At 32.1% G+C, this 15,422-nt stretch overlaps 2 protein-coding genes across 7 annotated transcripts in view; one reads left to right on the forward strand and one right to left on the reverse strand.

Moving 5' to 3' along the window:
* Positions 1-959: 959 nt before the first annotated feature.
* On the reverse strand, positions 960-9,627 carry LOC102593535 (agamous-like MADS-box protein AGL27). Of its 5 annotated transcripts, none has more exons than XM_015314758.1 (7): positions 9,247-9,622; positions 3,789-3,858; positions 2,617-2,672; positions 2,448-2,547; positions 2,187-2,228; positions 1,448-1,498; positions 960-1,367 (listed from the first exon to the last, which is right to left on the reverse strand). In XM_015314758.1, the coding sequence occupies exons 1-7, from the start codon at positions 9,429-9,431 to the stop codon at positions 1,266-1,268; spliced, it is 606 nt and encodes a 201-aa protein (XP_015170244.1). In that variant the 5' UTR covers positions 9,432-9,622; the 3' UTR covers positions 960-1,265. The 5 variants fall into 5 exon arrangements, with proteins under 5 accessions (XP_015170244.1, XP_015170242.1, XP_015170243.1 ...); XM_015314756.1 differs by having other exon boundaries at positions 3,780-3,858; XM_015314757.1 differs by having other exon boundaries at positions 1,448-1,489; positions 3,780-3,858; positions 9,247-9,621.
* A 3,600-nt stretch (positions 9,628-13,227) lies between these two features.
* LOC102605245 (protein MADS AFFECTING FLOWERING 5-like) overlaps positions 13,228-15,422 on the forward strand; it is an 11,646-nt gene continuing 9,451 nt past the window's right edge. The window contains exon 1 of one of the 2 annotated variants that reach the window (XM_006360193.2): positions 13,228-13,622. In XM_006360193.2, the coding sequence (XP_006360255.1) occupies positions 13,438-13,622 (185 nt within the window). In that variant the 5' untranslated portion in view covers positions 13,228-13,437. The remainder of the gene's footprint in view (positions 13,623-15,422) is intronic. The other variant, XM_006360192.2, reaches the window with a different exon arrangement.

Genomic DNA, 15,422 nt, shown 5'->3' on the forward strand with positions numbered 1-15,422 from the left:
CCGAAGAAATAACCGAACCGAACCGATGAATTATATACATATATTTTATTAATATACATACTTAATAAATTATTTTTATAAACAATTTTAAAGATCTTATACATATTTTCATTAAAATTTCTTTATAATTTACTTATTGAAAGCAAAAATGCCCAAGATGAAACATTTATCTTATTGATTTCATGTATATGAGTGTCTATATCAATTCTTTGTGGGACTGGAAATGTTATTGTCTCTTCCTTCTAGGCCAATATAGTGAATTTTAAAGCTTTATTGATAGTAAATTTAGTGATTGAAAGGTTACTAATTTAAGTCATTCTAACTATTTTTCGTTTTGAATGGATTGTTGTCATTCACATTTTAAATGAATTGTTTCTTTTATTTTTGTGTATGGTTAATAACCGAATAACCAAACCAAACCAAACTGAAACCGATAATAACCAAACCGATAAATGTATATTGTATTTGGTTTGATTTTGATAATTTTAAAACCGATCAAGTTGATTTGGTTTTGGTTTTGACCAATAACCGATCCAAACCAACCTGTGAACACCCCTAGTGATGTATGTGTAGTCAATTAGTTTTTCCTATATTGAACACTTTATTTCATTGAAATATATTCTGCGTAATCTCAATGGTACTTGTACACTTAATAATAGACACGTTTCACTTTTTCGTGCAATAATGAGTACAAAGTTAAATAGTATTGGTACACTTGATACTAGACACGTATCACTAAAATATGTTGTACGAAGGATTTGATTTCACTTTGCAGTCAATATAATATCTAAGCATAGCTCTTAATTTGAATTTTGTTGATATTTATATTTTTCAATTTTGGACATGCACAAATAAACACATCAATATGGGTATAAAGTTAAATAAACACTTCAACATGTGCATAAAGTTAAATAAATAGACGCAAGCTTCTTTGCTTCGAACATATAGGAAAGCTCAGAAACCCAGCTTAAATGACACATTTATGTACTTTTGCAGTATTCCTCTTCACAAAAAAAGTCATAACAATCTCCAAAGAAATAATGTGTAGGGTACCTGTGAAGAATGAATTTCAAGTACATTATACAACTTAAAGAGGGAAAAATAGGCATATAAGTCACCCTTTAGTATATGTTCAAAGTAGAGAAATAACTTAATCATCATCCAATCGAAACAAGAACAAGGATGAATAATTAGTTTTATGAAACTAATTTTGCAGGTTCCTCTAATGCACAAGCAAGGCTTTTCAACGAATACAACGATAATCACTAGAGGAAATTCAGGGTAACTCTCTGTTGTCCACAAAATATGTGGGGTGCTGGAAGGTCAGACATCTCATTCACTTTTGTGTTTTTCTTGATACTAGCTATCTGTATTGGGCATAATGCAATATATTGTTAGTTAGAAAAACATGAAAGAGGTTTAATTTGTCATAGCAAATAATATTTACATTGTCCTCCAGATGTTTCTTTTCCTCTTGCAGCAGTTTTTCCTGCAATAACTAAAGGGTATCATGTGCAGTCTATTGGAAAAATTAATATGATATTAAAGATATCTGATGAGAACTGACTATTGATTACAAACCTACATAGAGCTGTAGAAAGCATGTAAGCCTATTAACTCTGTCGACTAGTATGAAATTTGAACAAAAGAGACGACTAGTTTATAAGTCCGGTAGTCAATTAAGTCTTAACATACTTTAGACCAGCCTATCAAGAAACGGACGAGGACAAGTGGATGTTTTGTGCCTCCTTTTCCACAATAAGCTAATCGACTATATCAAGATTACATAATTTGTGGTATCAACATGGCATGCAAGCACTAGTGACTAGTACTCAGTTGAAACCAAGGATGGTGTGTCCTATAACCCCGGAAAAGAGGAAATGTTTCAACTACAGAATTGTACATGTTGCTCGGATCGTTCAAAAATTTCTGCCGCACTCTTGTCAGATCCTTGAAAATGCATAGTTTTTGAAGGACTATCTTTGAAGAGTTCGAGCAAACATAGGATGAAAAGAAGCTATTTTTTTCTGATGTATGAAGGTTTGAATAAGATAAACCTAAATCCAATGCATCTAGATCTGAGAGTCAAAGTTCAGGGAATCAATGCCCTGCTGCGTCGCAAGACAGAGACGGATAAACCAAACTCAGGACTTCAGGAGAAACTAGCAGTGGAAATGAAAATTTACCTTCTCATGAAGATCCTTAGCACATTCAAGCATCAAATGTGTCTGCACAAAACAAAACTATTTAGTGTTGCTTCATTCTGAGGTACTAATTGATAACCAGATTATAATACTGAAGTCGAACATTATTTTAAAAAAGAAATGTGAATTCTTGTAGAAGACAGAGCAAAAGTAAGAGGTGTAGCTAGTGGCGGAGCCAAGATTTCCAGAGTTCTGATTGATGCAATTCCTATAGGGGGGAGGTACAGAGGGAAGTAGAAAGACCTTTCTAGATCTGACTTGTATTAGAGCAGTTTGAAGTTCGTTTTCCAAATGGATAAGGTCAGTCACAGTGAGACCATCAGCATTTGTTTCCTCGAGTTGCCTGTCGAATTGAGACAGCAAATAAGTGGTATAAGCTTTAAGAAACAAAAGTGAAGAATAAGATCGGTACCTTTCTGTTGTTTGTAGCAGTTCTCCCATTGTTGTGAACCCTGAGTATTTCGAGTGCTATTTCCACCTCAAAATGATTGGAAAACTTTCAGCGCAAACAATGTAAGTATGATTGTCCAAGATAATATTGAATAACACCCAAATGATTATTGTGGATACATTGCGAAATACACGATGAATCGAGGATAAGTTACTAATCAACCGTAATAACTTAACATGAATGAACAACTATTCAGAGCATGCTTCCAGGATTTGATGAAATACTATGCATGTCTAGCAAAACTCATTTTAGTCTAGCAACAATGAGAATTTTTTTGATAGGTACATATACATTTTAGTTGAACAACAACACGAACTTTGATGCACTATGATGAAGAGTAAGCATTATTATAATTTGGCCTTACCCATTCAGGGAGGTGGAATACCAAAACTATCGTGTATGTATAAAGATTCTATTTGGCCATAGATTTTGGGGGTAGATTTTCAAAAAAATAATAAATGAAAACATTGCTTGTTCATGAAATTTGTCTTCAATTTTTTTTCAAGTTCCAAAAACTGGTCTATAGCAATTTTTGGATGAAATTTCACCTCCGCTAACAAAACTTCGATTTTTTTTAAAAATAAAATGCATCTTCAATTTTTTTTCAAGTAAAATGTCCATAACTTTAAATTCCAAAATTCCAAAAAACTATTTTTCAAAAAACTTCAAAAACTCATTTCTTTCAAGTTTCGACTAAATCTATGGCCAAACACTAGCTTAGATCCTGTTTGGATGGACTTGTTTTAAGTGCGCTTTTAAGCCAAAATATATTTTAAGTGCACTTGTTTTTAAGTTAAAATAACAAATAAGCCAAAAATCAAAGTCAAAGATTCCTAACTTATGGCTTATGTTTATAAACCATAAGTTATAAATCCATCCAAACAGACTCGTAGTAACTTCGGACCTCTGGAAATAGTTCCGTCTAGATATTGATCAGTTCCGGAATAGCTCCCATTTTTTTCAAGGATGCAAGTTCAAAGTAACTTAACATTAGACGGAGGCAAAGAGTAACAAAATTAACTGAGAACTTGAACATAAGGACAGACAATGCACTTATTTCATGCATCAAGAAAGGATTCTAATTCATTAGAATATAAGTTGACAGCAGTCAACTAATCAAATACCTCTGCGACCTGGATTTCTGCATTGATCTCTTTTTCCGCTTCAACATGGCTTTCATATCGTTGAAGCATCCCTGACAGACTGGAAAAAATATTACCAGATATGCTTGTTAGTTGTTGGTGGGTAAGTACAAGGAAAATATCACAGGGAGCAGATCATGTTGTATAGGTTTAAACTTAAGAGTGCACCAGAAAACAAACATATTTTATGGTGTTCATTTTCATTGGGCATTAGGCACTAAACCATCGAAAATACCTTCTTGATGAACAAATAACAAAAGGGAAGCCCTCTTTTAATTAGTAAGATATAGGTGGCGGGGGAGGATTCAAAACTAGGTTTCCTAAAAGCTGAACTACATGATAGCGCAACGGCCAAAAAGCCGTTGCAGCTTGTAGGGTCGAAAATCTTTCTTCCGCTTTCAATACCTGTCTCAAATCAGATTCAATTAGTTTCTCCCTTCGTGCAAGCACTTGGTTCACCCTTGTTTGTGTTGCATTTTGTGATCTTTTACTTCAATCTGCATTTTCCAGATAGCGGAGACCCAATGTTGATATTTGATTTGAGTGTTAGCTCTTATTTATTCATTCATATGAGATTAACTTTGTGTCCAACAGATTGGCACTATTTGTATATGTAGCTCTAATTAACCCATGAGAAGAATTCTTTTTTACGATATTCTTATAAGAATTCGGGTGTTTGATACAGGTGTGGATCTAGAGGTTTGATCCTCTATGATCTAAATTTTAAGATTTGGGGATACGGATCCAAGTGTTGGGATTCGGCTAAAAATAAAACTAAACATATGCCTAAATTGTGGTGGACTAATAAGAAGGAAAGCAATGCACAAATATTTGAGAGCAAGTTTGAATATGTACATATGCATGTCCTTGTTTTTTGGTGTAACATGGTCATTGCAAATGATATAGAGGTCATGATAGACTTCTTGAGTTCATTACAATTACGCAGTGACATTTGACTTGTAAATATCTTTAAAATCACCTTCTGGTCGCGAACTTTTTAATACAAATGTCTTTTAAGGATAAGAAGAACATATCCCTAAATTATGATCTCACCCCTAGTTTTTTTTTTTTTTTTTTTTGAGAAAATGGTCAAAAGCCCCCCTCATCTATATCCGGATTTCCAACTACACACTTTAACTTTATGAGAGTCCTATCACCCACCTGAACTGTTTATAACTGTAATAATTACCTCCCTAAATGCTTAGTTGGCAATGTGAGTGTATTTCACTCTCTTTGAGAGAGTGAACATAAAAAACTATTACTAAAATTTTATTTTTAATATCTTTTTTTAATAAATATATGTATAATTATTTATTTTTCTAATTTATTTTCTTTCTTCTCCATAGCAATATAAAACAAATCTCTCCATCATTCACCACCTCTAAATAGGTGTTGCCACCACCATAGTCGTTGCTGCCACCCCATTTTTACCGAATTCTTTATTGTTAGTTCCAAACAAATTTTTGAACTCATGTAATACTCTTGCAAAATCAATCTACCTAAATAAATAGAAAGAATTAGAGGAGGAAAAAAATCATGAGGATGGTGGAGATGATGAAACTAATGGGGTTGGAAATCATGAACAACTTGAAGATATTATAAATGAAGATGATAAAAATGTGCTAAGGTGTTGGATTTCGATGTAAATTAGGGAGGTAATAAAGATGGAGGTGGTAAAACTGATTTCTCATATGACAATGGTGAAAAGGATGGAGGCCCGACGAATTCACCTTGTGAGGAAGATAAAAAAAGAAAAGAAGACCCACAATGTATCCCCTAATATTTTCCCCAAATCAAGTTTTCACAAAAAAAGTTAGGGCTGCAAAAAGATTGAAGAAGAAAGGATGAAGAAGAAGGAGAAAAAACTTTTTTCAAAAGTTTAATTGGTGAAACACACGTGTCAAGCACGTGTGCCTCACCACAAGGCAGATTACTGGTTATCACGTTTTAAGGGGGTATTTAATCCATTTTAAAATAGTTTAGAGGGGTAATAGGACCCCCGTAAAGTATAAGTATGTAGTTGAAAATCCGAATATAGATTGGAGGGGTATTTGACCATTTTCTCCTCTTTTTTTTAAATATTCAAAAGACATTATATGTCTCTAATTTCTCTATCGACTTTGGTCAAAGTACCCAAAATCTATTGACCACACTTGGTACGAATTCCACACCCGCATGCATGTCGTGTCGACACGGGTGCGACACTAAGAATCGGTGCAATTTAGCATTTAATTAAACAACTACATACATATGTTTAGTACAAAACTAATAATTATAAGCATGAATAACAAATATATGAAAAAAGAAATTGGATAAAAATTTACGTTAAAGTGAAATATCAATTGTCGTCTCTTCAGAAGAGGCTCATTGTAATGGAAAAGTATGTCTTAGAACCTTAGTGACGACACTAAATCACACATTAAGCGAGACAAGTGATCAACACGTTTTGCGCCTCGCATCGGGTCTTACGCGCGCCTTTGATAACACTGCAATTAAGGTATTTGTAGAAGTAATGTACTATATTCTTATGTCGTATGTTGATGAATTTATTATCTTAGTTAATGGTTATATCTCAATATTTGATGGTAATCATCTAAATTCAAGTGTAAAAAGAGGTTTATATGTATTATTTTGTGTTATTTTAACCAAGGGAATTTGGTGTGGCCTTCATTATGATTTGCCTAATATTTTGGTTTTTTCTTTTGATGTAGATATGTTGAGGTCGAGGACGAATCCATTTCATAAGTAAAAAAGAATGATACGATTTTAGAACGTCAAGAATAGTCAAGAAGAATGTTGACCCATGCTAAAATCAAAAGTATTCACGGATTGTTGCAAGTTGAAGAGACTTCAAGATATGGTTACAAGATGCTTAAAGAGCCATATTGAATAATTTTGCAATCTCAATGACTCAGCTGAAGATTGGGTTGGGGGTTGGGGGATCCATGGCCTTTGAAACTCAAGTCTAGTACATTGCATTATGGCTTTGGTTGTGCCCTTTGTGATGCTGTCGAAGCACCTAAGAGGTACTTGAAAAACTAATGTAGGAATATGAGGCACAAAACTCGAATAAAATTAACGATCTAACTTCGACGCGCCGGGAAATTTATTGAGCAAGTGCGACATGTTGGCAAAGTGTTGTAAGTGGCTTGAACTAACGCATGCATTAAGCCATATAAATTAAAGCTTCCTAAAATAATCAACTCAGCCCCACACATTGTGAAAAGTTTATCAAGCAAGGGGTGTGCTAGTCTAGCAAATAGAGGAGAATTTTAGTTTGGAAAGTTTCATCTTTTCTTAGAATAATAGGCTTTATATATGTGTTTGCGTGTGTGAGAGCGAGACTCATTTTTGGGAGGAGATAATTAGATTTTGACGATTGAAAAACCCATTAATCCAGAGGTAAGAAACTATTTATCCTCGAATTAAACTTAAGTGTGTACTTTTATGACGGTGATTCCTTTCATTCTACATCTTTAGATATTTGGTGTTCTATTATGATTCTCTTGGATGATTGACTTTATTAGGATAAACACGTGTTTATCAGGTTGTTACTCAAATGTTATGATTAGATTTAGATTATTTCATTATTTGAATTATTTATCCAATCTCATCTTATAAAGATTACGTTATGTTAGTTCCTTAAGTTTAGGAGAGTTAGTTGCACTCTCTTGATATTTAGGTGATAGATATCATTGAATAAAATTCATTCAACTTTTGCTTATATTCTCATAGGCTAAGCCTATCGATCAATTACTCTTATTACAAACAAACATTCAATTGAGGTAAAAGATCTTTCTTTTTGGTAAATATCCATTGGAATGTTATCTTATTGTTTTGAGATAATGGTCAAAGCCACATCTAAACTATCACTTTTTCTTGAGTTTCACACCCTAACCATCAGCTACTCCTTGTTCCTACTTGAACTATCATCATTTGTCTTAAAACACACCTCAACTATCTGTTGTTCCATTTTCCTACCTGAACGATGATGATAGTTTAGATAGGGAAAGGGAAGATCTGGTAGTTAAAGTGTGTTTTAATGCATAATGGTGATAGTTCAGATAGTAAAAAGGAACACCTGATAGTTGTTAAAATTCGATAATTCTTGTATGTTTTCGATCATTAACTCTTCTATTTTTATTAAATGATTAGTCTGAATTCTATTTATACCATCAAACTACTTCACCTCAACCAAAGTCTCTCGTCAATTGTGGCAAACTTAACTACTTTTGGAGATTGAAGTGAAGTTTGTTCCAAATAGGATTGTCTTATCATAGTTATACATCCGTGAGATACTATTAGAACTAGATATGGTTGAGTGCAAAGGGATCACCACACCCATATGATCAAGTTCAACATCGAAGCAATTGGTGGTTCACCCTTAGGATGCAATGTTAAATCGTGCACACTTGATATGTTGCAATACATATCTTTCAACACGTTTTGATATTTCATTTGCACTAAACAAGTTATCCCAATTCATCCATGTCATTGAAAGGCGATAAAAAGCGTTGTTCGAAACTCAAATCGACAACAACCTCTTGCCTACTAATGCTTCATCATCCTGATATGAACTTATATATGTATGCCAATGTTGACTACGCGGACGATCCAATTGATAGAATCTCCACTTTAATGTGACTTAGGCAATATGCACCTGAGCAAGATGCATCTCAATTTTCATTTTTGATATTGGCCCACCATATTAAATTGTCCATGCACCAGCCAGATGTTCAACCTTGAACGTAAGAGGGTGGATATTTCCACATCAGCCCTTAACTTTAAGAGATGGGTGGTGTCTTTAATATGGTTTAGACAATCCTGAGCTAACTTTGGATCTAACTTTGGAGGTTGAGTTAGGTAGCCCAAAATCCATTCCTTTAACCATTGTTATTAGGATTAGATTTAGTTTGATTATTTGAATATTTTTTAATCTAAGCTTAATTATCTATAAGATTAGATTAGGTTAGTTCCTTTAGAGCCTATTTGGATGAGCTTATAAAAAGTAATTTATAAGTCAAAAGTTAAAAGTCATAAGTAAACAGCACCCTACTTTTGACTCGTTATAAACTTTCCAAACACCTCTTAAACTACAAAAAGTGCTTAAAAGTAAAAAAAAAAGAACACCTAAGAATAAGTTAATCCAAACAAGCACTAAATTTAGGTGAGTTAGTTACACTCTCTTGATTTTAAGTGATAGTTATGATTGAATAAAATTCATTCAAATTGAGGTAAACCTCATTGTTTTTCCAAATAGTATTATGTTGACATCATATCACATGCAAAAAATGTAAACTCTCTTATGCAGATCACTACCAAAAACTGCACCGCCAGAAATCACACAGTTAATAAACGTGTCAATTTACAAACTATTCGTCTTCCTAACAGATCAACACGATAATCGAGGGAAAATTAATATGCATATCTGATTATAATAAATCAAAACCTGTTATTGCTGGAGAATTCATGGAGCCTGCCACGATTCGAGATGATAACAACCGCAACATCGACATCGCAGAGAATGGAAATTTCTTTTGCTTTCTTCAATAAACCTTTTCTCCGTTTACAAAAAGCAACTTGCCTGCAGTTTTTATCTTGGATTCGCTTAATTTCTACCTTTCTTCGCCCCATTTTTTCGCCGATGAAAAGCCCTAATCGACAAATTTCATATGTCTTGAAGTTTCTAGTATCATCGCCGTTACTCCCATCCAGCTCTTTCTTTTTGTTTGTGTGTGCGTTGTTACAGTTACCATTTTTGTTGTTTTACTCTCTGCACTCCAATTAAATCTCTTGGGTCCCTTTCCATCCTCCATTTTTCCCTCTTCTCTCTGTTTTTTTTTTTGGACTTATATCAATTACTAATACTTTGTTTGGATTATTGTTATTCATTATTTCATAATGTATTGTATTGTATTGTACAATATGATAGATACGATGTTTGGCTAGACTGTATTGTTTGTTATTGTTTAATAACATTTTTAATTGTTTGGTTTGATTGTATCGTACTGTATTGTAATTTATAAATTTACTAAAATATCCTTGTTTATTTTAGGGTAGGAGGTTTGACTAGAATTAAATAATATAAGGTAAAGGGTAAAATAGTATTTTGAAATATTATGTAAATATATAATTGGAAAAAGAAATTAAGTAACAATGGGAACACATCAAATCGGTTGTTCCATAAAATAGGAGTTTTCATTGTTACGTAACAACGAAATTTAACAATATAATACAATACATTTTAAGTAACAATCAAAACAAACATTGTAGGTATAGTAATGATACAATACAATACAATGGATAACAATGATCCAAACCGAATGTAATTGTAATAATTTGGTGCAAGGCAAGGGGAAATTAGATAACAAAATGACTATTTAAGCTAACACTAGGCTATGAGAGGGAAGTAATGAAAAATATCTTGACATAATTTATTTATTTTTTTGGAAAACTTATATAAATACGTTCTAATTTGTAATATTATATATCTTATCAAGTTTTGATGTGTCGAGATACACCTAGATCACATCTATTTCGAAACTATGAGGTCAATATTACATGTAAGTTGTTCTAAATACACTTTAAAGTTTAAACCAAGTGGATTCACATATATTTGAGACATATAACAATTCTCGCCTGTCTTCCTTCCTTCCATCTCGTTAACCACTCTCTATGTACTATTTTTCTCATATTGTAGAAAAAAATATTAATAAGTGATAAGATACATAATATTTTAAAAATAAAAATCTATATTTTTATATTATTGTATATTTTACGTATCTAGGTGTATCTTCCTCGTATATTTTGATATTATTATATAATTTAAGTTGAGTCGTTTAATTGTTATAAAATTTATGTTAATTATGAACTTACCAGTTATATCTTAATTTTTTATCTTTAAATATAAGTTGCGGAAGATAATATGTTTTATATATTAGACACTACATAATTTAAACTAAATATATTCTAAACTTATATGCAAAAAATAAACCATAACCATGAATATCCCAACCCACATTTTTTTTATTAAAATAAAAATAATACTAAAAGTTAAACATCACCCAAAATGGATAAATCTGTTCACAAACTTAAAGATAAGTATGTGATGGGCTGACGTTAGTTTTGTACTGGAAATTGGGACTACTGCAGAAAAAAAGACAGTACTTCCCTGAATTACAGCTTATTGGATGGAATTTGGTCCAAAGAAAAGAGAAAAAAAAGGATAATTGAAAGTACTTCATCCGTTACATTTATTTTGTCCTTATGCAAAATTAATACTTCCTCCGTCCCATTTTATGTGAAATAGTTTAACTCGATACGAAGTTTAAGAAATAAAGAAAGATTTTTAAAATTTGTGGTCCAAAATGAATGATAAAAAATTGTGTGACTGTAAATCATTTCATTAAGGGTAAAATAGATATTTTACAGTCAAATTGTTACTTAATATAGAAATGTGGCATTCTTTTTGAGACTGACTAAAAAGGAAGTAAGTCACATAAACTGAGACAGAGGGAGTAATTTTTCGTCTCAATTTATATGAATTTGTTTGAGGTTAAAAATGACAAAAATATTTTAAAATTTTTTGGCTTAAAAATAAATCATAAATATTTGTATGGTTATGAATCACCTTCCTAAATATTAAATTAAATTATATTATAATTTAATATAGAATCCTAATAATAATGTTTTCTATATAGATTTTGTTATATAAATTTCAGTGACATTTTAAGATATTAAGTCGTTAACATCCGCATTTAAATTAATTTATGAAGATTTGTGATCCAGAACAAAAGTTTCGTACGAGTATAATATTCATAATTCAATTACAAAGTAGATGAAAGAAAATTGTGAGGGATGTGTGGTTTGCAAGCTATTCATAATATAGGAGATTTACCCAATATACATAAAATGCTCACTTTAAGGATAGAAGTTGTGACAAAAATTACAACGTATATGAATTATCCTGAGGTTAAAAAAAAACTCAAATCTTTGAGATAATTGACTACCTTATTAACTAAGGATATATCTTTTTTCCATTTTGAATAACTTGTTGGCTTAATATAATTGTTAGTAGGATGACATTTTCTCCACAACATTCAATTGTTCTATGCGAGCTTGAACAATCATGCATGCATCCCTCTACATGAATACGTATACAATTCAGTCGCACGCATGCATCCCTCAACATGAAAATGACAATATAAATAAGTTTGAGATCTGAACTAATTCAAATTCAAAATCAAATTTTTCGAAGAGACAATCACAATAAGTTAAGAGTTTGTTGATAGTACGTAAAAAACACAAGAGAGGTGTTTAATGAGTAAATTTTTTTTTTTTTAATTAGAGTTTATTATTCTCTTTGTTGTATTTTAGGATACTCTCTATAAGAAATTATTTATGATTTTATCTTATAACATCATAAATAGTTATTCTTTTGAACTACAAACTTCATATAGATTGAGATAGAAAAATATTACTCTATTAAAAGTTTTAATTACAGGAAAATATTAAAAGAATACTTTTAATTGCTAAATAAACAAGGGAAAAAAATCATCTCACATGGCAAATAATTTGGAAGCATGTAATCCAACTACAGTAGACAGTAGTTATCCTTCAAGTTTGTGGACGAATTGCATTTATTTTGGAGTAATATTTAATTTTATATTATTATTTATTTAATAAAAATGATCTAATTAGGTGTTTTTTCTTAATCTGACATAAGTTATATATACTCTATCTAAATTCATAAAATATAAATTTAAGAAGTTTTTGTCTTCTTCGACACAAATTTTAAGATACAAATAGATTATTTATGTATCATAATACATCACGGTGTTTGGATTGGTTTAAAAGTTGGTCAAACATATTTTTAAGTTTGTTTTTTACTTCTAAAAGTGATTGACAAATATAAAAAATTACTTAAAATAAGTTATGAAGTGTTTGACAAGGCAAAAATAGACTTAAAATAAGTAAAAAAAAAAAAAATTAAAATAAGTCAGAAACCAAAAGTAGATCTTCCCTACTTATTATTTTTTGACTTAAAAGTCATTTCAGTTTGATTTCTTATTTTTGACTTAAAAACTACTTTTTTAAGCCAATCCAAACGGGCTCATAAACATGTCTATTGAAATTAAACGATATAATTTGTGTTATATATAATAATATATAAAATATAAAACTTTACCTTGCAGTATATTTTATATCATTTGTTTATCGACCACCGATTGAGGGGCGGCCTCATAACCCAGTTTTGCCCCCTCTATTTATTAATATTATCCATCCTTACGTAATAACGAGAAGTCCTAATTTATTTAACGAATCAATTTATCTATATATTATTTAAATTGTTAATATGTAAAATTATATAATACAATTTATCTAAACGTTATATTAATTTCCCTTCTTGCATTGCACGAAAATTATTGTAAAAAACAGAGAGAAGAGGAAAAAAGATGGAGTACGAAAAGGGACCCAAGAGATTTAATTGGAGTGAAGAGAGTAAAACAACAAAAATGGTAACTCTATAACAACACACACAGTCACACACAAAATAGAGCTGGGTAGGAGTAACGGCGATCATACTAGAAATTTCTAGACATATGAAATTTGTGGATTAGGGCTTTTCTCCGGCGAAAAAATGGGGCGAAGGAAGGTAGAAATTAAGCGAATTCAAGACAAAAACTGTAGGCAAGTTGCTTTTTGTAAACGGAGGAAAGGTCTATTGAAGAAAGCTAAAGAAATTTCCGTTCTCTGTGATGTCGATGTTGCGGTTGTTGTCATCTCCAATCGTGGCAGACTCCATGAATTCTCCAGCAATAACAGGTTCTTTTTCTGATTTAGTTATGTATAATTTTTCATAGACTAGATCCATTTTGATACGTGTTGAGTTGTTAGGAAGACGAATAGTTTGTAGGTTGACACGTTTATTAACTCTGAGCTTTCTAGCGGTGCAGTTTTTGGTGTTGATTTTAGTGATATGCATAAGAGAGTTTACCTTTTTGCATGTGATATGCAGGATGTCAACATAATACAATTGGGAAAATAATGAGATACCTCAAAGAATATAAGCAACACTTTGAGGAGTAATAAGTAATTCATAGAGCCTAAAGGAGCTTGAGAATATAAGCAAAACTTGAATGAATTTTATTCAATGATAACAACAACAACAATAATAACAATATGCCCAGTGAAATCCCACAAGTGAGGTCTTGGGGAAGAATGTATGCAGCCCTTCACACTATCTCGTGGAGGTAGAAAGACTGTTTTCGAAAGACCTTTGACAGCTCAAGTGCAACAGAACTCGGGATACAAGAGTAGGAGACAATGAAGAGAATATAACTAATAAAGGAGAGTGATTACAATCGTTAAAGAAACGGAGGGAACTCGCAAAATCTCGCTCAAGAGATGAGGATTGCCAAAACCATATTAAAGAAACCACCCATCCCGTGAAGGGTCGATGTGGAACTCTACTCTTCACACCCTCTTACGCCTAGGGCTGAATATTTGGTACATCAACAATTTAATATGGGGGCCAACATTAGAAATGAGAATTAAGATACGTCTTGCTTTGATATCATGTTAAAGAAATGGATCTTGTGCCTAACTCAATCCTTAAGCTAGCTTAAGAGGCGAGGATTGCCTAAGCCGCATTAAAGTAAAGATTCTATCATTTGGATCGCTAGTGGTCAACATTGACATACACATATAAGTTAATGCCAAAATGACGAAGAAGTGGTAGGCGAGAGGTCACTAACAATTTGAGATATCGAATAACCTTTTTAACTGCCTTTTGATGCTTCATGCTTGGGACATGCATGAATTGGGATGGTTTGTTAGTGCAAATGAAATATCATGACGTGTTGAAAGATATGTATTGCAACATACCAAGTGAGCACCGATATAGCATTGCATCGGCAAGCGGTGAACCATCTATTGCTTTCGATGGTGAACTTGAACATATGGGTGTGGTGATCCCTTTGCGCTCAATCGTATCTAGTTCTAATAGTATGTCAAGGATGTATCCGGTCTATGATAAGACAATCCCATTGGGAACATACTTAATTTCAATCTCCTGAAAGTAGTTAAGTTTGACACAATTGACTAGGGATTTTAGTTAAGGTAATGTTATCTGATTGTAGAATATATAATCTGGGCTACTCAATTAATAAAAATAAAAGAGTTTATGATCGAAAATACACCTAAACTATTGGCATTTTGCGACTTTTAGGCCTTAACTATCTGTTGTTCCATTTTTCTACTTAAACTATCACCATTATGCATTAAAATACACCTCAACTATCACTTGTTCCCTTTTCTTACCTAAACTATCACCATCATTCATGTATAGTTGAGGTGTGTTTTAATAAATAGATGATGACAGTTTAAGTAGGAACATGGAACATCCTGATAATAATTGATAAACACGTGTTTATCCTAAGAAAGCCAACCATCCAAAAGAATCATAAGAAAACACCAAATATATAAAGATGCAAAATGAAAGGAATCATCATAAAAAAAAAGTATACTAAGTTCAATTCGAGCAATAGATATTTTCTTACCTCACAAAGGGCTTCTGAATTATCAAAATATTATTATCTCATCCCAAAGATGAGCGCCCCCCCC

Source organism: Solanum tuberosum, unplaced genomic scaffold (assembly GCF_000226075.1).
Source record: "Solanum tuberosum cultivar DM 1-3 516 R44 unplaced genomic scaffold, SolTub_3.0 scf00314, whole genome shotgun sequence".
NCBI lineage: Eukaryota > Viridiplantae > Streptophyta > Magnoliopsida > Solanales > Solanaceae > Solanum > Solanum tuberosum.

Excerpts from the sequence above, each read along its gene's own strand:
- LOC102593535 (XM_015314756.1), bottom strand. The coding sequence starts at position 9,431 with ATGGGGCGAAGAAAGGTAGAAATTAAGCGAATCCAAGATAAAAACTGC. Across the intron at positions 3,859-9,246 it reads GAATTCTCCAGCAATAACAG|TCTGTCAGGGATGCTTCAAC; the intron begins GTTTTGATTTAT and ends TATTTTTTCCAG. Across the intron at positions 2,673-3,779 it reads CAGAAATCCAGGTCGCAGAG|CACTCGAAATACTCAGGGTT; the intron begins GTATTTGATTAG and ends AGGTGGAAATAG.